Raw genomic sequence first — 25,210 nt, forward strand, 5'->3', positions numbered from 1 at the left:
GTTGAAATAATACTTTGGTTGTATTGGGTTAAATTAAATGAAAATCTTTCCTGTTTTCTTTTTACTTTTGATGTGTCAGCTAGGAAATATAAAAGTGTAGCTCACATTCTGTTTCTGTTGACGGTACTGCTTTGGTGCACAGTGTTTGAATGATCTATCATTTCAAAGACCTTTCCTCAGTTCGTTATTCATGGCTGTCTGTATTCCACATAGATAAGGTCTGAAATACTGCTAAGTGGCATGTTTTGTTTTATGGTTTTATAAGTTTGTTGATCATTACTGATGTGGACCTTTGGTGCCTCTTAGGCTCATGGCTATCTTCCAACCATTGTTTGCAATTTTTACCTAGAGATAAAGAGAAAGAGAGATTTGGTTTCAGAGTAGTTAGATTGAGATCATGAAAGAGCAATCTCATTTTGATGCTTCAAAAATAGCACATCCCCTGTATTACTGGGGTTTGCTATTCTTGGGATTACTTCAAGAACATCCTTGTGTTACTAGTTTGGATGCTTCTGAATGCTGTGAAGTCAGTTTCACGTACATGGCTCATCAGTTTAGCTCTCTCTTGGCTTTGTTTAGACAGTTGGATCATGATGGCCTAAACAGCTTCTTTCAATTAAACATTTAAAAATAGTTTACAAATAGTAAACAAACTCCAGTTTTTGTGACTCTTTGTCTTGCACAACAGAAACACAATCTGACCATGATCATCTGGCATCTTAGGGTGAAATATGGTTATACTTTGGCTCATACTGAAAGCAAGATTAAAAAGGGGCAGGAGAGATAGACTGCTGAACTGATTTTCAAGGTTCCAAGAATATTGTAGGTTAAGAGTAAAAGTAAACTTTTGGCAGAAAGCAGTGGGTTGTCTAGGATTGAAGTATCTGAAGTTTTTAAACAAAAATTTAAAAAGAAAAATGAGAATTGCCTTACAAGTACAGTCTCTTCTTTTTTAAAAAATAAACTTTATTTTGAAATAGTTTTAGATTTATAGAAAAAAATTAGATAGGGTAGGAAGTTTTCATATACCCTACATCCAGTTACCGCAGTTATTATCATCCTAATTTAGTGTGAGACATTTTCATGTTTAATGAATCAATATTGATATGCTATTAACTAAAGTCTAGACTTTATTCAGATTTTCTTAATTTCTATGTAATGTCCTTTTTCTGTTCCAGAATTCCATGCAGGACACCGGATACCTCATTACATTTCATTGTCATGTCACCTTAGGCTCCTCTTGACGGTTTCTCTTCTTTTTTGCTTAGAAATTCTCCAGAATTTCAGAAACTTCTGGGCATCGCTATGGAACTTTTTCTGCTGTGCAGTGATGACGCAGAGTCAGATGTCAGGATGGTGGCTGACGAATGCCTCAACAAAGTTATCAAAGTAAGAACTGTGTGGATGATGTTCTCCTCAGAGCTGTCATTGTTGTAGGCTAAGAGAAGAAGTGATCGTTGAGTGTTCTTCTGTTTTGAGTCCCTGAGGATGTCTGCACTTTTTTCCTTTCTGTTGTATGGTTTGGAGGTGCTCTATTGTATGGTTTGGAGGTGCTCTATTGTATGGTTTGGAGGTGCTCTGTTGTATGGTTTGGAGGTGCTCTTGTATGGTTTGGAGGTGCTCTGTTGTATGGTCTGGAGGTGCTCTTGTATGGTCTGGAGGTGCTCTGTTGTATAGTTTGGAGGTGCTCTGTTGTATGGTTTGGAGGTGCTCTTGTATGGTTTGGAGGTGCTCTGTTGTATGGTTTGGAGGTGCTCTGTTGTATGGTTTGGAGGTGCTCTTGTATGGTTTGGAGGTGCTCTATTGTATGGTTTGGAGGTGCTCTGTTGTATGGTTTGGAGGTGCTCTATTGTATGGTTTGGAGGTGCTCTGTTGTATGGTTTGGAGGTGCTCTATTGTATGGCTTGGAGGTGCTCTGTTGTATGGTCTGGAGGTGCTCTGTTGTATGGTCTGGAGGTGCTCTTGTATGGTCTGGAGGTGCTCTATTGTATGGTCTGGAGGTGCTCTATTGTATGGTCTGGAGGTGCTCTGTTGTATGGTCTGGAGGTGCTCTTGTATGGTCTGGAGGTGCTCTATTGTATGGTCTGGAGGTGCTCTATTGTATGGTCTGGAGGTGCTCTGTTGTATGGTCTGGAGGTGCTCTTGTATGGTCTGGAGGTGCTCTGTTGTATGGTCTGGAGGTGCTCTTGTATGGTTTGGAGGTGCTCTGTTGTATGGTTTGGAGGTGCTCTGTTGTATGGTTTGGAGGTGCTCTATTGTATGGTTTGGTGTTGCTCTTGTATGGTATGGAGGTTCTCTGCTGTATGGTTTGGAGGTGCTCTATTGTATGGTTTGGAGGTGCTCTATTGTATGGTTTGGAGGTGCTCTGTTGTATGGTTTGGAGGTGCTCTTGTATGGTCTGGAGGTGCTCTGTTGTATGGTCTGGAGGTGCTCTTATATGGTCTGGAGGTGCTCTGTTGTATGGTTTGGAGGTGCTCTGTTGTATGGTTTGGAGGTGCTCTTGTATGGTTTGGAGGTACTCTATTGTATGGTTTGGAGGTGCTCTTGTATGGTTTGGAGGTACTCTATTGTATGGTTTGGAGGTGCTCTGTTATATGGTTTGGAGGTGCTCTGTTGTATGGCTTGGAGGTGCTCTGGTGTATGGTTTGGAGGTGCTCTGGTGTCTGCCTCCATTGCTTGCCACACCTGCTTGGTCAGAAGGAGCTGTGTTGACAGTTGTGCCTGCACGGTGCCTAGGTCAATGAAGGGAACCGATGGTAGCCACTGGATGCTCCTGGGAAAATGTCACTACAGGCACCAGAGAAGCCAGAGAGCTATGCCCAAATTTCTATGAGTCTCAGTTTTCTTAACTATAAAATGGGATCAAAGTTTTTGTGGCATGTGTATGAGTGTGTGTCTGTGTATGTGTGAGGATTAAATGCACTAATTGCCACTACTGGATCCTCAAAGTGGTAAGAAGTGTTCTTATTAATAATGACATCCTTACACTTTTACCCAGCAAGATTGATGGGTGTGGCACTGCTTCTCTTTTTCCATCACATGGATTCCATGGTATCCTTTTGCCCAGGGAATCTTTGCTTTGTGGCTAGCACTTTGTTGTTTGGCTAATCATGCTTTCTGTGGTCAGGACGCTGGCTTCTCTGGAGCCATGGGATTCTAGCTCCCTCTCTTGTCCTTAGAGTGGTCACTGTCTTCTCTCTCCGCTTGCAATTCCTGCTTTGCTCGCATCTCACTTATGCAGTGACTTATATCAGTTTCACCTTGTTCTCCGTGCCTGCTGATCATTGGCACCACTTGCCTGTGGATGGCATCCCATAGCGTATTTAGGGCCTGCTTCCAGTTAAGCTTGTTTCTCCACAGGCCTAAATATTCTTGCTTACTTCTTTTATTCTCACTGGCAGGACCAGGGCGGTCTTTTTTTGGATGAGACAGGGTCTTGCTCAGTCACCCAGGCTGGAATGCAGTGGCTGATCACGGCTTACTGCAGCCTTGAGCTACTGGGCTCAAGCTATCCTCCTGGCTTGGCCCCTTGAGTAGCTGGGACTACAGGCATGTACCACCATGCCCAGCTAATTTTAAAAATTATTTGTAGAGATGGGATCTCGCCACGTTGCCCAGGCTGCTCTTGAACGCTTGGGCTCAAGTGATCCTCCCTCCTTGGTTTCCCAAAGTGCTGGGATCACAGGTGTGAGCCACTGTGCCTGGTCCTTGATGTTTCAGTTCTTGATATTTGATCCTCAGAGTCAGAAAATCTAAAAAGAGGGCTATCCCAGGTTGCCTTGGTTCATGGCAAATGGGACGTTAAGAGGGCAGAGAGAATATGACCAGAAACTGTTCTAATATTGGTCATTTAACGTGTAAGTATTGTTCTTTTTTGAACCTCCTTCATTTTTTTCCAGGAATTGCTGGACACAGTGGCTTGGTGTGTGTCTGAGGGCTGTAGGCCATGGCCCTAGGTTGTGGTTTTAGGTCTCAGGTGCTCTTCCTGGCTCTCTCCTTGCTTCTTTCCCATTTCCTGTCCTTTGTTTCCAGCCATTTCTCCCTTCTGCTTAAGTTTGGTGCAGCAGGGTTTGGCTGCTCTCAGATTCCTGCTTCCTCAGATGCTGTAGTTGTCAGGCCCAGCGGGCTGGCAGTGGAATCAAGATCTGGGTAGGTTTGCTCTTACTGTGGCAGAGTGGGGGCAGGCGTGGGAGAGCACGTGTGACCCCAAGCCAGGTGTAGGGAGCAAGCACAGGCATGGTCACGTAGCCTTCAGGTCCTAGACTTTGTCTTCTCATGAGTTGTGGCTGTGTGTGTATGGTGAGAACCAGGTTCTACTTAGCCCAAGAAAATGGGGACATTTTGCGTGTGGTTTCTGTAGAGAAATGCACTGGGTATCTGACATAGCCTGGCAGCATGCCTCCCTCAAGTAGGTTAGTCTCAGGCGGTGAAGCACGTGTGTCCAGCAAGAACTTCATACATGGCATAAAGTCTCTGTTCTGTGAGGTGCTGGCAAATCACCACCACCGTCAAGAGGCTGAAGTGATTTTTGTCTAGGGAGGCAGGGAAGGCTTCCTGGAGTCAGCAGCCAGTAGGTGAAAGAGTAGATTGGAGACCTTCTTAATCATCACCGCCTCTTGTCTCGAGGGGTGCCAGGAAGCTGTGGAGGCTGAGAGGAGGGGGGAACCCATCTTATGCTGCCAGAGAATGGGACACCATGAGGGTCAGGTCAAGGGGTTGTACCTTGTTTGATAGAGAATTAGGGGCTCTTGAAGACTTTGGATGTGGTCAGGGGAGTGTATCATTTAGGAAGAGTAACCCGGTGAGGACGTGGGTTAGAGGAGGACAGAGGTGGGAGGGAGTCCAGGTGGGAGTGAGTAGGCCCAGCAGGAGTGCAGGGCCTCGAGCCAGGATGGTGGCAGGGCTGTTAGGAGAGGCAGCCACCTGTGTGTCTGCGGAAGCAGGGGCAAGAGGGAAGAGGCCAGCGGCGTGCTGCCATCACCCAGCGCCTAGCGTAGATTGTGAGAGCCCACTCCCTGCTCTTAGGAGGGCTGAGTTTTAGTTTTCTCTTGTTATACAATAAGCTTGGTATTTGTTTACAAAACATTTGTAAAGCTAAGTTAAGGTTTGATAAGGCTTCTGGTTTTATTTAAGAAGTAATGTTTAAATAAATGTTTGTCCAATTCGCCTTGCTCATTTAAGGACTTTCAGTACAAACTGCAACAACAGGATTAGGATTTAAAAATTTCTGAGATGTTATTACGCCTCAGAATTTCCCAGAATGTGATCTGGTTTTGATTTTCAAGCTTGCTGACTCAGTAGGTTAACACACAAGTTTTACGAAGACCATCTCAGGCCATTTACATCAACTGCCCATGCCACGGTCAAAAAGATCATCGACTGATGTTTGGTACAGCTTCCTCCCTCTTGGGTGGGCAAGCATTTGGAAGAGAAGGCTCCCGTGGGTGAGAGTGGGGCACCAAAGTCTTCCCTGTCCCGTCCCCTAGCTTGAGAAGCCCTTCTCTATTGTGGACTTTGTGCCGTTAGCATCGTTACTGGCTTGAAGTCGACCATGTGGACATACTTTCTGGTTTAGCCTCACAAGTGAGCAAGGAGGTTGAGAGATGTGCTGTGAGGAGCGTGGGGCCCCAGCTGGCAGCGGGCTGTGGGTCAGGGGGCAGGGACCACGGGCATACCTGACAGTGAGGAGGGCCACACCTGCAGAAAGGACGCAGGACTCTGCCTCAAGAAGTGTTCTGGGCCAGAGCGAGGGTCTGTGGTTTTATAAGTACACCCACAGTGCCCAGGACCCTGCAGATGTCCAGGGCGCCATCTCAGCCCGTGTTATCCAACAGAATATTCTGCTAGTGAAGATTAAAGATTTACTCCAGGGGCTTTAGGATTTATTATATATATATAAATCCTATATATATAATTTTTTTTTTGTTTTTGAGATGGAGTTTCACTCTTGTTGCCCAGGCTGGAGTGCAATGGCGTGATCTTGGCTCACTGCAACCTCCGCCTCCCGGGTTCAAGCAATTCTCCTGCCTCAGCCTCTCGAGTAGCTGGGATTACAGGCGCCCACCACCACACCTGGCTAATTTTTGTATTTTTTAGTAGAGATGGAGTTTCTCCATGTTGGTCAGGCTGGTCTCGAACTCCTGACCTCAGGTGATCTGCCCACCTCGGCCTCCTAAAGTGCTGGGATTACAGGCATGAGCCACCCCACCTGGCCAGGATTTATTGTATTTGGACCATCTACCATTTTAATTTTGATGTTATGTAGTATTTGACGATAATGAAAGTTAAATTGTTTTTCTTTCCATTTTTCTGTTTAAGTGAATGACCTGTGTCTAGTTTATTCAGTAACTTCCTGCATATATTTGCTTCTTTCTTTCTTAATGAATATATTCTTAATTTAGTTGCTATTATGTTTTGCTTTGCCCCAAAATTGAAATCTTAGTTTCCTTTTAGCTCGTTTTAGAACTAGTGATGGGATGTGTCTTCCATAAATAAATCTCTTGTGTTTTGTTGTAGGCTTTGATGGATTCTAATCTTCCAAGGTTACAGCTCGAGCTCTATAAGGAAATTAAAAAGGTGGGCCTTGCTTTTCTTTTTAAAAAATGTTTTAAATTTTAAATTTTTATAGGTACACGTATTTTGTAGGTACATGTAAATGTATATATTTATGGGGTGCATGAGATATTTTGATACAGGTATACAACACATAATAATCACACCATAGAAAGTTGGATATCCATCCCCTCAAGCATTTATCCTTTGTGTTACAAACAATCCAGTTACACTCTTTACTTATTTTATTTTATTTTATTTTAATTTTGAGACAGAGTCTTGCTCTTTCACCCAGGCTGGAGTACAGTGGCACGATCTTGGTTCACCAACCTCTGCCTCCTGGGTTCAACCGAACTTTGGGCTGGTCTCAAACTCTTGACCTCAGGTGATCCGCCTGCCTCAGCCTCTCAAAGTGTTGGGATTACAGGCGCGAGCCACCGCACCAGGCCTAACTGTACATTTTAAAATAACTAAAAGAGGCAGAGCACGGTGGCTCATGCCTGTAATCCCAGCATTTTGGGAGGCTGAGGCAGGTCATCACATGAGATCAGGAGTTCGAGACCAGCCTGGCCAACATGGAGAAACCCTGTCTCTACTAGAAATACAAAAATTAGCCAAGCGTGGTGGCGGGCGCCTGTAATCCTGGCTACTCGGGAGGCTGAGGTGGGAGAATCGCTTGAACCTGGGGGTGGAGGTTGCAGTGAGCCGAGATCACACCCATTCCAGCCTGGGCGACAGATTGAGACTTCGTCTCAAAAAATAAAAATAAAAATGAAATAAAATCGGGCCGGGTGTGGTGGCTCACACCTTAGTCCCAGCACTTTGGGAAGCTGAGGCGGGTGGATGCTTGAGACCAGGAGTTTGAGACCAGCATGGGCAACATGGCAAAACGCTGTCTGTACAGAAATTAGCTGGGTGTGGTGGTGCACAACTATAGTCTCAGCTACTTGGGAGATTGAGGTGGGAGGATTAATTGAGCCTGGAAGGTTGAATCTATAGTTAGCTGAGATTGTGTCACTGCCCTTCAGCCTGGGCGACCAAGTTAGACGCTGTCTCAAAAAAAAAAAAAAATTATTATTGACTATATATTATTGTCTATAATCCCTCTGCTCTGCTATCGAATACCAGGTCTTGGGCCTTTATTTCCATCACTGAACAAACTTCATTCTGTTGAGCAGCATGTGTGGAATTTCATCGTTATTCAATAATTCAATGTTAGAAGGAAATGCTGTTTGGTAGACTATTGCTTTACTTTTCTTCAAAAGGTTACTCTTTATTAGATGAGATGAGAATTAAAAATGGTAACTTACTTTATATCTTTATAATTGAAGCCCACTAGACCTTAAAGTAGTTACCAGATGTTTTATGCATTTAAATGGCCTTTTCTCTAAAACTAGAAAGTAACAAGGAAAGAAAATGCTTCGTTTCTATGCAACCCTCTTGGTGACTAGTGTGTGTGACTCTTAATGCAACACTCATTGCACTCCCTCAGAATGGTGCCCCTCGGAGTTTGCGTGCTGCCCTGTGGAGGTTTGCTGAGCTGGCTCACCTGGTTCGGCCTCAGAAATGCAGGTAAGTTGTGCACTCTGCATACTGATTTTTGTCGGGGGCCAGCTGCTACTGATCCTTTATGTCTCAGCTCAGATGTCATTTCAGAAGTCTGCTCTGCCCCCTCCAAATTGCAGTCGACCTTGCCCTGTTTATGTTTCCCTCATAGCACTAATCCATGTCAGAAATTGTCACGTACAGTCTATCTGCATGCTTTTTCATTTTCTATCCCACCCTTCCACAAGAGACTTATGGGATGTGTGCCCCAGGACAGCAGGGGTCTTACTGTGTTATGCTCTGTTGCAGCCCAACAGCGGTAACAGTGTCTGCACATAGTAATTGCTTAAAAGATACTTGCCAAATTTTTGAAGGTTGAGGTACCAATTTCATTATTGCTGACTATAGGAGTTATAGCAAAATATCCATTTGTCTGTTACATGAGTTAAAAATATGGTTGTTGCACTGTGAATAGTTTGGTCTAGTCAAAACAGTTGTATCTTAATGGATTGAGAAACGAAAGCAGGACCACTTTTCATCAGCTCCGTCCTTCTCCTTAACCAGCAATACATGCTGATGCTGATGTCCCATAGACCCTCAGCTCCATCCTGAGTCACTGGGAACGTGGTCTAAACCCTCACTATTAATATGAACTGAGTTTCAATAAGGATCTTATATGGGTCGGGTATAGTGGCTCATACCTGTGACCCCCGCACTTCAGGAGGCTAAGGCAGGTGGATTGCTTGACTCAGACTAGGCAACATGGTGGAACCCCGCCTCTACAAAAAATACAAAACTTAGCCAGGCATGGTGGTGCGTGCCTGTAGTCACAGCCACTCGAGAGGCTGAGGTGGGAGGATCACTTGAGCCTGGGAGGTGGAGGTCGTGTTGAGCCAAGATTGCACCACTGCACTCCAGCCTGGGCAACAGAGTGAGACCAAAAAAACCAAAAACCACAAACCAGAAAAGAACTTGTATGGCTGCAGAGGTATAATCACTAAGGAAATTTCTTTTTGTATAATCTTTTTTCTTTTACTATCATTTAAAAAAATGTGTTATATTTCTGAAGCAACACATCCAGGTTCTGCACATAGCAGCCAAAGTGACCTTAAAGAATATAATTGGGTCTTGTCATTCCCTTATTTAAACTCTTGTACTCATTTCCCAGTGCCATTTAGATAGATTCCAGACTCGTCAATGGCTCTGTCACCTCAGACACTCTGCATTGATTAGTCTGATTAGAGTCAGGTTTTTCTTCCTCGTGATGGTTTTTTTTTTTTTTTTTTTCCCCTTAGTTCTCAGCGAAACAGTCGCTTCCTTAGGGAGGTTTCCCCGTCACTGCCCTCTGAGGCCGTGCTTGTTGCCAGGCTCTGCCACTAGAGGGCAGGGCTGCACCACTTCCGGCACCTCGCACCCGGCCTGCCCTGTCACTCTGTATGTTGAGTGAATTCCTGTGATCTGTGACTCACTGCTCTGTGTCCTACACATTCTGCTTTTCTTCTCTCCCCACAACCCCATTTGATAATTCTCCTTTTTCAGGAAAGCTTTAAAAATTTTTGTTTTTAAAATGGTATTTTCTTGCACTATTATTTTATAATTAAAAATGAGTATTTTAAGAAGTATTATGATTTACTGCAAATAATTTTTAAACCCAGCCTTTTAGATCCTCTGTGATGATAAGAGAAATGAAAGATGTCTCCCAACACTTGAGCTTCATCCACATCTCATCCTCCTGTTCTTTCAGCTGAGTTTTGCCCATCCCATTAGGGACTGTTGGAATATAAAACTGGCTTTTCCCTAACAGGGAACAAATTGCTTCTGTTTCTCCTGAAGGAGAGCTGGAAGAATGACTTGCGTTCTTTTGCATACACAGGCCTTACCTGGTGAACCTTCTGCCGTGCCTGACTCGAACAAGCAAGAGACCTGAGGAATCAGTCCAGGAGACCTTGGCTGCAGCTGTTCCCAAAATTATGGCTTCTTTCGGCAATTTTGCAAATGACAATGAAATTAAGGTATGATTGTTGCCTCAGGTCACAAACATGCGAGTGATGCTGTGAGCGAGTCTGTGGAGGGTGAGGGCTTCTGAACAGGGAGTCCTGTGGGAGTGCTTCTTGGGGTGTGTTGTATGTCGTAATTTAGACTACCGTCATTTGTGTTATTTTTGAGGCACCTAAGGATTTCTTTCCACTTCTCATTTCTTACTGTGGGGTGAAGAGTTAAATTGGGAGATGGTTTCTAGATGCAAATTGAAAAGACATTTTTCCAGAGCAGATTGGTTTTCAGCGTACTAGAGTGACTCTTTAACCTAGCTGCGGGAAGATGACTGTGCCAGGACTGCAGGTAGGAGGAAGCTCACTGACGAGGCCTTGTGGGTCTGAACGTCCTGCAGCTATCAGGGCCTATTGGCTTCCTGTTGTGCATTCCAACAAATCATCTTCAAAACCACTTTAGTGTTTTGTTTATAATGTCCAGAAATAGTGACCCTGTCACATGCTGTACAGATTACAGGATTCTTAGCCTCTTCCTTTTTGGTGGGTCAGTCCTGGGTTTGAGCCCAAGTGGCCCTCCGGGGAGGTGATGATACATAGTGGGTAGAGTGGAATCAGATGGACTTGGATTAGAATTCTGTCCTCTTTACTAGTTCTTTTCCTCTAGGCAAACTACCCAACAGCTCTAAGCTATTTCCTTCGTATTCTGAAAAATAAGCCTTAATGGGACCCATATAGGGCAATTCTGAGAGTAAAATAAAGGAATATGTGTTAGAGTGTAGCATAGTCGCCCACAGGAAGGGCTCAGATGTTAGCTGCTACTGCTCTTATTAGCTGAATGACTTGGAATAAACTGTTAGCCTCTCTCATGTTTTTTCTCTTGAGCTTCGAAGTTTTCTTGTTAATACTAAGGAGATATTCAAACTAGTCATGGGGTTTTGGAGTGACGAAGGGAGATGATGAATCTAAAGAATTTAGTGTAATAATTCCTGATGCTCAGTAAATGGTAGTTTCTGCTGCTGTTATTTTTATTACCATCTCTTTGGAATAGGAGTAGGTGCTCCTTTGTGGTCAGAGGCTGTGAGAGCTCCACAGCACCAGTTTGCCCATCTGTACGCTGGGGTCTGTTGAAGGCAGTTCCCTCTGTGATATCTCTGGCTGTCAGAGCTCAGATGATAGATGGTATTTTTGTACTCTTAGTTCTCATCATTTTCATGATTTCGATCACCATTTGAGTATGATGATGCTAACACTTTGTTGAACGTAGAGTCTGTTAATTACTTCCTTCCTGAACCTTTGCCATTTAAACAAATCTGTTCTGCTACCTCTCTGCTCATTTATGGTTATTCAAATTTATTATCAAGAGCCTGGTACAGTGGCTTGTGCCTATAATTGTAGCTACTTGGGAGGCTGAGGTAGGAGGATTGCTTGAGGCCAGGAGTTTGAGACTAGTCTGGGCAACATGGTGAGACCCTATCTCTAAAAAAACTGAAAAAAAAATTAGCTGGGCATAATGGCACATGCCTGTGGTCCTAGCTACTCAGGAGGCTCGCTTGAGCCCAGGAGTTGGAGTTCGAGGCTACACTGAGCTGTGATTGTGCCACCACACTCTAGCATGGGTGGCAAAACAAGATGCCATTTCTTAAAAAAAAAAAAAAAAAAAAAGTATTATCAATGAAATGCAGTAGTACCAACAGGATTATAAACAAAGATAGTAGTTCCCTTCCTACTTTTTCTCTTAATCCTTGTGTCTCACAGGCAAACATAACTCTTAGTATTTCTTCCAATATTTACTTCCATGTTTCTTTCTTTCTTTCTTTTTTTTTTTTTTTTTGAGAAAGTTTTGCTCTTGTGGCCAAGGCTGGAGTGTGCAATGACGCAATCTTGGCTCACCACAACCTCTGTCTCCTGAGTTCAAGCGATTCTCCTGCCTTAGCCTCCTGAGTAGCTGGGATTACAGGCATGCACCACCACGCTTGGCTAATTTTGTATTTTTAGTAGAGATGGGGTTTCTCCGGGTTGGTCAGACTGGTCTTGAACTCCTGACCTCAGGTGATCCTCCCACCTCAGCCTCCCAAAGTGCTGGGATTATAGGCGTGAGCCACCGCACCCAGCAACTTCCACATTTCTAAATAACATGCTTCTACTGCTATTTTTTTTTTTTCAATTTTAGACATTTTTTACTTTCACTATAGTTCTGTCAGAATTCAGTGTGTACGTTATTATGCCTAAGTAAATAGTCATGGTTGGTTATGTATTATATTTCTTTGATTGTATTTCTTATTTGATGAGAAAGCTGTGTTTTTTGCTCTGGGTTCAAACTGGAGAGAGGACCTGGAGAGGAGGAGGAGGAGGACAGACGAAGTTGGTGACTGTACCTTCCTGGCCATAGCTGGCTTCTCAGCACCCTGGGAACTGCTGATCACCTACTCATAGGCCAGGCCCCTATCGACGTTCTAGGTGACCCAGTGCTGGGGACGGGGGGGCCACCTGCAAGGTCTAATCATGGAGGTGGGGGCTACAGTGTTGGCTTGTGCTGGGGCCAGCATCCTTAGGAGGGCATCTTAGAGGTGGAGGAGACAGCTGCCCACTTCTTGACTGGGGCCTTCAGCAGCGCCAGCTTCTTGGGCAGGCTGGTGCTGGCTTTCATCAACATGTCGTGTTCAGTCTTCTTCCAGATCCTGACTTCTAGGTTCACCTTTCCTCAGACCCTGGTTCCTTTCAGAGGCCATTGCTGCTGCCTAGCTCTTTGCTGGCTTGTGCCTTGATTATATGTCTTTGTACAACTTTTTGTTTTCCTGGAGTTAATCTTCACATCTGTTTTCTTGGAGTTAATTGTTACCTCTATATTGCTTGCTTATTATTCTTTGGCCTTTTTGTCTTCTCACACCTTCCAACTTCTTTGTAAAATGTGTTTAGTACAATTTTTCATGACAGGTAGTTTACTGAATCAGTTTTTCCCCAGTGTGGTCACCCATCTTGAGTTATCCAGCTCTCTGCCCCAGTCTGGGCAGGTTGATCTTCAGGTCTGTTGTACACTTGTATGCTAGGACTTCTCTTTGCCATTAGCCTGGAATTTCCTTGCAGTTCTCCCGTTGGATGCCCAGTTCCTGGATGCCATATGTTTTTCTATCCTCTAGTAGCTTCCTGAGAGAAGATGAATGGGAGGTAAATTGTATGAGGTTTTGCATTCATAAAAATGCCATTTTTTTCCTGTACACTTGGCTGGGTATAGTGTTCTGGGGTAGAAATCATTTTCCCTCAGAAATGCGAAGTCTTTGCCCTGTTGTCTTAAAGTCTCCAACGTGATCCGATTTCTTAACCTATGAATGTGCTTTTCTCTGGAAGCTTTCCATTTTTGGGGAGGTGAAGTGCTAGTTACTTAGTAGGCCTTTTAATTTGGAAACTTATATCCCTTCAGTTCTGGGAAAATTTTCTTACATTTCTCTGAGAAGTTCTTGCCTTTTATTTTCTGTATTCTCTCCTGAAATTGGTTAGTTGGATGTTGGTCCTCCTAGATTGACTCACATCTTACCTTTTTCTTTTCTTTTTCTGGTACTTTTTAGATATCCATCTCAAACTCTTCTATTCAGTGTTATGTTTTTAACTTCTTTCTTTTCTTTGTCTCTTGATGGGGTCTTGCTCTGTTGCCCGGGTTGCGGTGCAGTGGTGTGATCATAGCTCACTGCAGCCTCAAACTCCTGGGCTCAAGCAGCCATTCTGCCTTCCCCTCCTAAGTAGTTAGGACTACAGGTATGCACCACCACGTCCAACTATTTTCTTTCCTTTTTTTTTTTTTTTTTTTTTGAGATGGAGTCCCACTGTGTCACCCAGGCTAGAGTGCAGTGGTGCGATTTTGGCTCACTTAAGCCTCTGCCTCCCAGGTTCAAGCAATTCTCTTGCCTTAGCCTCCCAAGTAGCTGGTATTACAGGCGTGCACCACCATGCCTGGCTAATTTTTGTATTTTTAGTAGAGCCGGAGTTTCACCATGTTGGCCAGGCTGGTCTCGAACGCCTGACCTCAGGCGATCCGCCTGCGTCAGCCTCCCAAAGTGCTGGGAGTACAGGTGTGAGCCCATCATTAGATCTTTAAATACCAGTATCTATAAGTCTTTTCCTCTTGAGTCAGCTAGTATCCCTGGAAGGAAATTATTCATTTTCCTGCTTGGAGGCTATAGGCTTGGCTGTGTTTATCCTGCAACTGGGGACTGGAAGGGGACTGACAGTGTTGCTGGTCAGGGTGCCCTCTTACTTTTTGTTTTCTGTGTGCATCGCACGTCTGTCCTCAGCTATGTAAACACCTCTTGATATTATCCCTCTCAATCTTTGCTGGAGGTGGGGGAGGGGCTGCTTCCTGGGCTGCCTTGGATTGGAGGGAAGACCTCAAGTGAGTGGGTGGGAATTTGTCCAAGGAGCCATGAGACCAGCCACCGTTTCACCCTCTCCATCCCTCCACTTTCAGATGTATGCGGTGCCTCCAAAGCCCGAACTCTTCTTGGAGTCTGTGGCTTGAATAAGCTTGCTTTTTGCTGGTATCCCTCCTACCCTCCCCCGTCCCCAGCAAAGCTTGCATTTGAACGTCTTCCTATGGGCTAACAAATCAGTCAGTTATGTAGCTCTTGTTACTTTTTAGCTTCCAAAGTTTTGTTGACACCCATAGTCTGCTAATGTCCCTGTTCTGTTCTTTCTGTCCATGTAAATATATGCTTTACACAACTTCTTTACGTGATTTTTGTGGGGTTTCTGGGTAGCAGAGCTTCACATGTTCAATCCAGCATGTTGGATTAGAAGTCTCCCACCCTCTGGTGTATTCTTATTCTCAAAATTACCTGCCAAACACTGATACTCTTTGTTTTTCCTTTTCCTGACAGGAGATGTACATACCATACAGGACAGAAATCACTAGTGTATCCCTTGATGAATAACCACAAAGTGAACTTACCCTCGTAACACCACCCAGGCCAGGACAGAATATTACCAAGCACTCAGAAGCCTCTCCCCCGTCCCCCCGTCACTGCTCCTGCCTTCCTCCCCAAGGTCATGACTGTCCTGGCTTCTAATTCCAGAGTCTGTTTTTAAATTCTGTTTACATAGACCATGTATTATGTGTTCTTTTTGTCTGGTTTATTTTGCTCGACATTAAGTTCATGAGCATCTTCTATATTATTGTGTGTATTAGTTTTCCTGTAGTTTTAGGAGCTTCATAGCATTCCATTGTAGGGATATACCACAGTTTATTGGTTGTATTATCACTGGGTTGTTTCTAGTTCTTGGCTATTGCGAGCAGTGCTGCTGTGACCACTCTTAGGTGTGTCTTTTGGAGCACATGTGCAGGTTTCCATCATGCACAGCTAGAGGTGGAGTTGTCGGGTGATAGGGTGTGTGCATCTCAGCTGCAGTAGAAACTGCCAAATAGCTTTCCTGAGTGCTTGTACCAGCTCACCCTTTTGCCACTGTTTATGGGGACTCCAGGAGCTCTGGTCCTCGCTAGCACTTGGAATTGCTGATGCTTTTACTTTTAGCCTTCCTGATGGGTATTTTCTGGAATCACATTATGACTTTAATTTCCACTCCTTAAAGTACCCTTGGCTCTGAAGTTTAATGATTAATGCATCTCTTCCCTTTTGAGGTACTCTTACAGGTGTGTTGTGCATGTGTTAAACAGTGGCGCTATCTATTCTACAATAGAGTGTACCTCCTCCCTGTTTGAACAGTTGTAGCATGGCCTCGGGGCCTCCTGTTAGCTGCCTTGGAGAAGGGATTCTTGGGATTGTAGAGATTAGACCTGAGGAGGCCCCTTGGAGCTCTCAGACTAAATTTTATTCTTTATTATTCCAAACTATTTAAGCTCACCATGTGCTGACTCATCATAATAATGAGTAGCTCTCATTGTGCTTGTATATTTGGACTAATAGAATGATTTTTTTTTTTTTTTTTTGGAGACAGAGTCTTGCTCTGTTGCCTAGGCTGTTGTGCAGTGGCACAATCTCAGCTCACTGCAGCCTCCACCTCCCAGGTTCAAGTGATTCTTGTGCCTCAGCTTCTCGAGTAGCTGAGACTGCAGGTGCGTACCACCATGCCTGGCTAATGTTTGTATTTTTAGTAGAGACGGAGTTTCACCATGTTGGCCAGGTTCGTCTCAAACTCCTGACCTCAAGTGATCTGCCCGCTTCAGCCTCCTGAAGTGCTGGGATTACAGGTGTGAGCCACTGAGCCTGGCCAAAGTAGTTTTTTAAGATGTTAGTATCTTTTCTTGCAGCTAAAAAAGTTTGTCAGAGATAATTCTACTTTATTCTCCAGGTGGTTTCTGAGGGAGAAATTGGAGGCAGTAAGCCACTGGGGGAGTCCTGTGGCTGGGGGGTGGGGTAGTCCTGTGGCTTAGTGTAGGGGAGTCCTGTGGCTCAGTGTGGGGGAGTCCTGTGGCTGGCAAGGGGAGAAGTCCTGTGGCTGGGTTGTGGGGGAGTCCTGTGGCTGGGGTCTCATCCTGTGCCTAACAGTGTCCAGAGGTGCCGAGACCAGCTTGGTCGGGGAGACCCTAACCCAGCAGTGCTAGAGGAATTAAAGACACACACACAGAAATATAGAGGTGTGAAGTGGGAAATCGGGGTCTCACAGCCTTTAGAGCTGAGAGCCCTGAACAGAGATTTACCCACGTTTATTAACAGCAAACCAGTCATTAGCATTGTTTCTATAGATGTTAAATTAACTAAAGGTATCCCTTATGGGAAACAAAGGGTTGGGCCGAATTAAAGGAATAGGTTGGGCTAGTTAACCGCAGCAGGAGCATGTCCTTAAGGCACAGATCGCTCATGCTATTGTTTGTGGCTTAAGAATGCCTTTAAGCGGTTTTCCACCCTGGGTGGGCCAGATGTTCCTTGCCCTCATTCCCGTAAACCCACAACCTTCCAGTGTGGGCATTAGGGCCATTATGAACATGTTACAGTGCTGCAGAGATTTTGTTTATGGCCAGTTTTGGGGCCAGTTTATGGCCAGATTTTGGGGGGCCTGCTCCCAACACAGAGGTCTCGTGTAAATTCCCTGGGAGTCGATAAGCCTCAGAGAAACAGACTATGCTAACCACGCCGTGGAAGAGAAACTTATTTATAAATCAGATGCCAGTTACTAGTTTACTGGTTGTTTGCCCAGGCGTAGCTCTGACAGAGTCCCCGACTCGCAGTGATTGCTCAGTGCATGCTGAACAATGATTGGAATCAAGTCATGGCTCAGAGCATAGTTTTGAATAATGGGAAATGGATGTTCTTAAGTAACATAGTCACCAAGATAATGTGACTAGATGGGTCACCCCTTTTCAATTTTAGGATATTTTTATCAAGATTTAAATGGCCATCCTTAGAATTATAGCACTTTCTCCTTTGGATTGTCCTAGAGGCCCAGTGAGAAAGTATTCCCTAATTTCTTAGGAGAACAGTTGTGGGTAGTATGCTGTCATGTCCAGTTAAATTGCAGATGTTTCCGATTGAAGATGTTGCAGTCCTGAGAACTTCATGACATTAGCAGGACTTTTACAAGCCATCTCTTAGGGTGGGGCATTTACTGTAGTTGGCTAGTACTCTTTTCTCCTTAACTTTGTCATTTGTTGATTTTTTTTTAACTGTCCCCAAATACTGTGGGCAGAGCATATCTAGAATTGAGGCCTCCACCATTGCGGAGAGGACATGGATGCTGAGCAGTCCCCTGAGTGAAGGTTATAAAGAAGCAAATAGACTACACGTGTCTGTAAACTGCTCTTGAGTGTCCCAAATTTGGGGTACTTCAATTCAGCTATAGGAAAAGCCTCAAACTGTTCATACTTTGCAAGAATTGGAAACTTCTAATTCAAGTTAAGTTTTATGTAATACATGATAAGCTTCATAGGAGCTTCATCTTCTATCTGCTTGGACTTTTGCTTCCATAGGTTTTGTTAAAGGCCTTCATAGCGAACCTGAAGTCAAGCTCCCCCACCATTCGGCGGACAGCGGCAGGATCAGCAGTGAGCATCTGCCAGCACTCAAGAAGGACACAATATTTCTATAGTTGGCTACTAAATGTGCTCTTAGGTAAGTTGGAGGCATATGAGTGGAACAGTCTCCAGCATGTACTCAAGATAGACCTTTGAAATAAATAAAACCAGATGATCCCTCAGCTTCTAGACCAGGCTATTTGGCACTGGTTGATTGAATGTGAACTGCACTGGGGCTGCTGTGAGCCTGCATGGGTCTCTGTGACCCTGCAGATGCAGCTGTGCCCAGGAACACCTAGCTGGGTGGTGGGTGTGGGCTGGTGTGAGCCCTGTCTCACCCAGGGCCTGGCCCTCCGTCTGTGCTGGCCATGACTACGGTGAGTCTGTGAGGCTTGAGACTGTGCCTCGGGTTCCTGTGGGTTCTCTGTAGGTCAGTTGACAGTTTCTCCTGTTGTTTGGGTAACTGTGGAAATGAACACTGGCAAGTGCTGAAGCAAGCATGTGGACGTGTGATATGAAATAACGACCTGGCTTTCAAAGGCAGTGAGGCTTTCTGGAAAGGACCTTGCTAAGCTAGGGATATGGGTGTGTAGCCACTCCCAGTGGGCCTCATGGTGTACTCGTTCACAGTCATGTTTGTGCCATCTTGATCTCTCAGGATCTCTTCTTTTTTAACAAATTAAGCTGGGAATCTCCAAACAGTGAGTCAGATGTTAAGATGTCTTGCTGCCGCCCCCACAGGCTTACTGGTTCCTGTTGAGGATGAACACTCCACTCTGCTGATTCTTGGCGTGCTGCTCACCCTGAGGTATTTGGTGCCCTTGCTGCAGCAGCAGGTCAAGGACACAAGCCTGAAAGGCAGCTTTGGGGTGACACGGAAAGAAATGGAAGTCTCTCCTTCTGCAGAGCAGCTTGTCCAGGTAGGAGCACAGGGTTTACTCTAGGCCCTGCATGTGAATGACTGACATTCAAAGAACCGATTAATTTGGAAGAGAAGCGGCAGAACTGAGGGTTAGAGGTGTGGACTCTGGAGCTGTGCTGCTTGGTTCCAACCCTAGGTGCTGACCTCTAGCTGCCTTCCATCTGTATGTCACTGTCACCATGAGTCAAATGCAGGTGATGCCTCCTCAGGTGCCGTGTTACCTAAGCCTCTCAGACCGCTGCTACCCTGTTTCTAAAACCAGAGGTCACGATATGTGTTCATCCACCCAGTAAATACTGATTGAGCACCCACTGTGTGCTAGGCTCTGGGATAGGGGCTGGGTATACAATGGTGAGTATTTCAGCTGCAGCCTCTGCCCCGTGGAGCCTGTGGCCTAGCACATTGGTCTAGGCAGGGTGGTATATGCTCACTCAAGGAGATAGGGACGTGGTCGTTTGGGGTGTCGGAACAAAATGTTGGAACTTCTCTTTCCAATGCAGAGAAACCTTGCAGTAATTCTAATGTACTGTGATTGGCAGTTGACTTCAGTTCTTTGTAGCACGCTTACTCAGGTTATTTCACTAACTGTGTAACAATGCAGCCTCATTTTAAGCAACTGGATTTTTTGAACTTTACTTAAAATGTTATTCAGGGATTTTATTGTGCTTAATGTGTGCCATTTAGCTAAATTTTGTAGGATACGAAATTGTAAGTGGCTTAAAATCATTCTTACATAGAATCATGAATTGAAGATAATGCTAATAATTTAAGCACTGAGTTAGGTAGTGTTTGTAAAGTGCTTAGAATGCTTCCCGGCACATATTAAGGCCATGTAAGTGCTGCGTGTTGATAAACAGCTGAGCAAAAGTGGACTCTTAAGAAAGTATTGGGGCTGAGAGTTCTGTTCCAAACCAGCTGCCCTTTGGTTATTTTTCAGAATAAAAGCAGAGTCTCATGGGATATGACATTTATATTTCCTTCACAAAAAACACTGCTGAGTGTTTTGTTGAGTAAAAAGGGTGTAGCCATGGTAATAATACATTTAAAATATAGTTTATTTCATCTTTACCTTACCTTGTTTTTTTTTTTTTTTTAGCTAGCTTTTTATTGAGAATTCCACACATACGAAAGTATCAACTCGTGACCAGTTATATTTCATTTATAATCCTACTTCTCCCTTTTTTTATTATTTGAAAGCAAACCCCAATTATCCTCTTATTTCATCTATAAGTATTTCAATATCTCTATAGATGAGGACTCTTCTTTATTTTTAAAACTTTATTTTTAAAATGATGGTCAGGTGCAGTGGTTTGTGCCTGTAATCCCAGAACTTTGGGAGGCCAAGGCGGGCGGATCACTTGAACCTAGGAGTTTGAGACCATCCTGGGAAACATGGTGAAACCCCATGTCTTAAAAAAAAAAATCAGCCAAGTGTGGTGATGCATGCCTGTAGTCCCAGCTACTTGGGAGGCTGGAGATGGTAGGGTCACATGAGCCTGGAAGATCGAGGCTGCAGTGAGCCATGATTGTACTACTGCACTCCATCCTGGGTGATGGAGTAAGATTCTGTCTCAAAAAAAACAAAACTCCAAAACAACGTCACAAAACAGTGCCATTGTTAGACCTGAAAATATTAAACATTTGCTACATCAAATACCCACCAACTCATTATCAGTTTTTCTCTCGACTCTTTTGGAATCAGCATCTAAATAAAATTGGTTGATAAGGATTGTAAATCTCTTTGATCAACTGGTTCCCCTCCATCCCAGTTTTTTTCCCTTAGAGTTCATTTATTGAGAAACCAGATTATTTGTCTTCTAAGTTTTCCTGTGGTCTGATATACTGCTTACATCTCCACTGTGTAAATTAACACCTTTTTCTGTTCTCTTTATTTCCTGTAAATCAATAATTGGAGGAAAGGCCTTGTCAGATTTAGTGTATATTTTATATCTGAGTTCAGTATTTCTTATATAATATTTTAAGGTAAGTGTACTCTTTTAAAAAGTATTGAGACTATATGCTCAATTTTTTTTTAACTGATGCTTTTAAGAAGACTGCTTGATCATAAAAGTTTAGAGACCATTGGTCTGTTGGGAGAAGCAAATAATTACTAAACAGTTTAGCAAGGTTGAGGTGCACATGGTGGGGCCTGGAGAAGTTCAGTCATGAGCCGTCACTTATGGGCAGGTGGAATCTGACCCGGCACAGAGCTGGGAGAAGACAGGAGCTTTATAGACAGAAAATGTGGTCTTTGCCAAGTCCCGGGAGTGAAAGGGTGAGACAGTGCTCACAACACATGAGTGTGGGTGCATAGACAGAGCAAGGGTGGGTCCTGAAAAGGCCTGCAGGCTTTCTCATAGATTAGCAAGAGTGCTGGTTATGGAGATTAGAAGGAGATCAAAACTGTGTTAAATCGGGATTGCAGTAATCCTAGAAGGACAGGGATAGAGGGTGAAGGGGAAAAAAGGATATGGATGTGAGACTTAATTGCTGATTTTCTTAAGACCTTTAATAAACGATGTGGCACATTTTTGAACTGGCAAATTCTAAACTCTAGATATGATTATCTCTATAACATATCTTACTCCATCTTCTTTTGACTAAAAACTGTTCTTAATTAAATTACTGTGAGACGTTCAATTCAGCAAATGTAGTTTGGCTAACCATATTTAATTAGAATTTAATATAATCCTAGGCCTGGCCAAACAAGCAAGTGTGGGCAAAATATTGATAATTTTAGATATGCAGGAACTCAGTTTGCTTTCCATATGTGCTTTTCAAAAAAGAAATAAATTGAAAAATAGAGGAAGCCCTGAAATCCAAGAAGCAAACTCTCTCACCTAGGCATGCAATAAAAGCAATTCTAGGATGATTGTTGTTCGGCGTGTAGTTCGTATTAGAAACCATTCTTCTTGAATAAATAGTATGCTTAAGAAGCTGGGCAGAGGGAAGGCATATGCGTATATTATCAACAAGGAGGGAGAAAAAGGCAATTAGTAACCAGCCATAGGAGAGCCAGCAAGATTTATAAAGGAAATTTGTGATCCAAGTATGAAGCAAAATAAGATGCAGAATAAATTTTAAGCAAGTAATAGATTACAGTAAGAGAACCCATTTGACCATTAACCTTGGGACATTCTCTTTCAAATGACGTGGAGTAGTAATGAAATACTTCTTTCTTTCTGAGTCTATGTTATTGTGACTGGACTCAGAAAGAAATATTTCATTATTGCAGTGAATAACATTTGTGAACATTATTGTTCATAAATTATGCAGTGAATAACATTTATGAACACATGATATGTAAGATACATACTGTTTATTTTTAATTAAGTTTTTTGGCTCAGCTTCTAGGCAGAGAACATTAAATGTAAATAGTGTTACCTAGTAGCATGTAAATGGAAATCTCCATAGTATGAAAGCAGTGCTGTTGCTAACAGAATTTAGGAGGGGGCAGATGAGGTGAAGGAAATGTGGGTGCTGATTTCCTTATTACATTGAGAGGAGCCAGGAGATTCTTTGTTCAAAATGGATGGCTTAAGAAGTCAAGGTATAAGCTGATTACCTAGAGCAGGTACCCACAAATGTTTTGTGTAAGGGGCCAGATAGTAAATATTTTCAGTTTTGTAGGCCATCCCAAGTCTGTGGCAACTACTCAACACTACCTTTCTAGCACGAAAGCAGCCACAGGCAGCCCATAAATGTGGCTCTATTCCGGTGAAACTTTATGTACAAAAGCAGATGCAGGCCAGACCTGACCTGTGCACCATGGTTTGCTGACCTGGGATTCAGGGGTATAGAAGTTACCATCAGAAGAGCTAAAAGTGAGACTTTTTACTTTATATTCTTCTACACTGTCTGACTTTTAAAAAAAGAAACATGTATTTTATAATATTAAAGATAGAGTTGGCAAATAGCAAATAAAAATACAGGATGCCAGTGAAATTTGAACTTCAGATAAATTATGAGTAATTTTATGGTGTAAGTATATTCCAAATCATGTGGGACATACACTACAAAATTATTTGTTGTTTGTTTACAATTTAAATTTGAGTGCTCTGTATTTTATCTGGCAACTCTAATTAAAGGGAAAAAGAATAAGTTCATTATGTTCATATAATGTGATATAGCAGGGGTCCCCAACCCCCAGGCTGCAGAGCATTACTGGTCCATGGCCTGTTAGGAACCAGGCTGCCCAGCAGGAAGTGAGCAGCAGGTGAGCTGGCATTCCCACCTGAGCTCCACCTCCTGTCAGATCAGTGGCAGCATTTGATTCTCATAGGAGTGCAAACCCTATTGTGAACTGCACATGTGAGGGATCTAGGTTGTGCACTCCTTATGAGAATCTAATGCCTGATGATCTGAGGTGGAACAGTCTCATCTTGAAACCATCCCCTGGCCCTGTGGAAAAATTGTGTCCCGTGAAACCAGTCTCTGGTGCCAGAAAGGTTGGGGAGCACTGTGATATAGTATTAAAAGTGCTAATAAATATGGCATACTGCCTTTAAAATGTCTGGTAGCTCTTTCTCAGTGGCACTCATAATAGTGTTTTTCGATTTTTAAATGTGTGTCAAGCTGACTCTGCCTTCAGTGTATGCTGGGCTTTATTTTCCCTTTCCTAGTCACCAGTTTTGGGAAATAGAGATCTTCATTCTCATGCTGCTCCTCTAGTGCAAGTGCTCCATTTATTTTTAAGGAATTAATATAACAAAAAATCATGGGAATTTAGAAAACAACATGGAAGCTGGTGATCACATTGGTAGAAGTGATAGGGAAATATTTAGGGGGAGAAGTTAAGGTATGAACTTCGCCAATGAAGTCCTATTAAACAACAACAAAAAAGTGAAGCTTAGGATGCATTTTATAAACTCTGACCAGAACACCTGTGTTTCTCTGTTTCTAGGTTTATGAACTGACGTTACATCATACACAGCACCAAGACCACAATGTTGTGACCGGAGCCCTGGAGCTGTTGCAGCAGCTCTTCAGAACGCCTCCACCCGAGCTTCTGCAAACCCTGACCACTGTCGGGGGCATTGGGCAGCTCACCGCTGCTAAGGAGGAGTCTGGTGGCCGAAGCCGTAGTGGGAGCATCGTGGAACTTATAGGCAAGTTATTAGCAAGGTCTACTCTTACAATTAACTTTGCAGTAATACTAGTTACACTCTATTGATTATGGGCCTGCCCTGTGCTAAGCAGTCTGCACTCCATCTTCCTTGCCAAAACTTACAGTACAAATTTCATCTTTATTTTATAAATAGGGGAGTTGGGCTGGGTGTGGTGGCTCACGCCTGTAATTTCAGCACTTTGGAAGGATCGCTTCAGCCCAGGAGTTTGAGACAGCCTGGCCAAGTGAGACCCTGTCTCTACAAAAAAAAAAAAAAAAAAAAAAAAAATAGCCGGGCATGGTGGCACGTGCCTGTAGTCCCAGCTGCTTTGGAGGCTGAGGTGGTAGGATTGCTTAAGCCCAACAGGTTGAGGGTGCAGTGAGTCTTGATGGCAGCTGCACTGCAGCCTGGCGACAGAGCAAGATGCTGTCTCAAAATAAATTTAAAAATAAAATAAGATCATTAAAGTTTAGAAGGTTAGGTGGCAAAATGAGGCCACACATTTAAAGCCCCTCCACCTGATTCTTTCTCTGTCTTGGCTGCCTCCTGTGGCATTTCAGGTGCTGAGAAATGAAAACAGTAGGGAAAATAGTTCCAGGATCCTTGTGTTAATTTGCCAGAAATGGCATCTTCAAGTTGTCAGAGGGATCTGAGAGTTCCTTCCTGGGCTGACTTTAGAAAATCCCTCTGTCCCCAGCTCTGCGTCTGCCTCCACTGCCCAGTCAGCTCCTCTCCATGCTCTTGGGGCTGGGCCCTATCCCACCATGCAGTGCTGCCCTGGAGCAGTGAGCTTGGTGGGTCCTGTCTGGCATGAGAGCTGCCTTTGGGAGCTGGAGTGGGTGGGAATCTGAATCCCAGCCTCTACCACTGGGTCTGGTGCCTAGCAGGCTATGGATAAACTTTTGCTGACTCTGTCCTCTCCTAGGCGGTCGGTGTAGTGCACACTGTGTGTGCAGCGTGGCCTTTACTCACAGCCTCCACATTAGAGAGAATCTGACTGAAGTCTTATTGCTGCCTTGTGTGAACATAAATGTTTGCCAGAACCAGGAGCAGGAAATATTAATCTGCCTTGTTTCCTGTCCTTTACACTGAAGATCTTTTTCTGTATGGAATGCATGCCTTACAAATAATGAGT

The 25,210-nt window shown here is 43.8% G+C and overlaps 1 protein-coding gene across 4 annotated transcripts in view; it reads left to right on the forward strand.

The window, feature by feature from the left end:
- The window catches only part of HTT (huntingtin), a 168,989-nt gene that overhangs the window by 23,350 nt on the left and 120,429 nt on the right, over positions 1-25,210 (forward strand). For 3 of the 4 annotated variants that reach the window (XR_008524958.2, XM_024245873.3, XM_054554967.2), the window contains exons 3-9: positions 1,269-1,389; positions 6,517-6,576; positions 8,045-8,124; positions 9,971-10,109; positions 18,001-18,142; positions 18,787-18,965; positions 23,871-24,075. Coding sequence is in view for 3 of the 4 variants with exons in the window: in XM_024245873.3 (XP_024101641.3) it covers positions 1,269-1,389; positions 6,517-6,576; positions 8,045-8,124; positions 9,971-10,109; positions 18,001-18,142; positions 18,787-18,965; positions 23,871-24,075 (926 nt within the window). In the remaining variant the exon portion in view is untranslated. The remainder of the gene's footprint in view (positions 1-1,268; positions 1,390-6,516; positions 6,577-8,044; positions 8,125-9,970; positions 10,110-18,000; positions 18,143-18,786; positions 18,966-23,870; positions 24,076-25,210) is intronic. The other variant, XM_054554968.2, reaches the window with a different exon arrangement.

Source organism: Pongo abelii, chromosome 3 (genome assembly GCF_028885655.2).
Source record: "Pongo abelii isolate AG06213 chromosome 3, NHGRI_mPonAbe1-v2.0_pri, whole genome shotgun sequence".
Classification (NCBI taxonomy): domain Eukaryota; kingdom Metazoa; phylum Chordata; class Mammalia; order Primates; family Hominidae; genus Pongo; species Pongo abelii.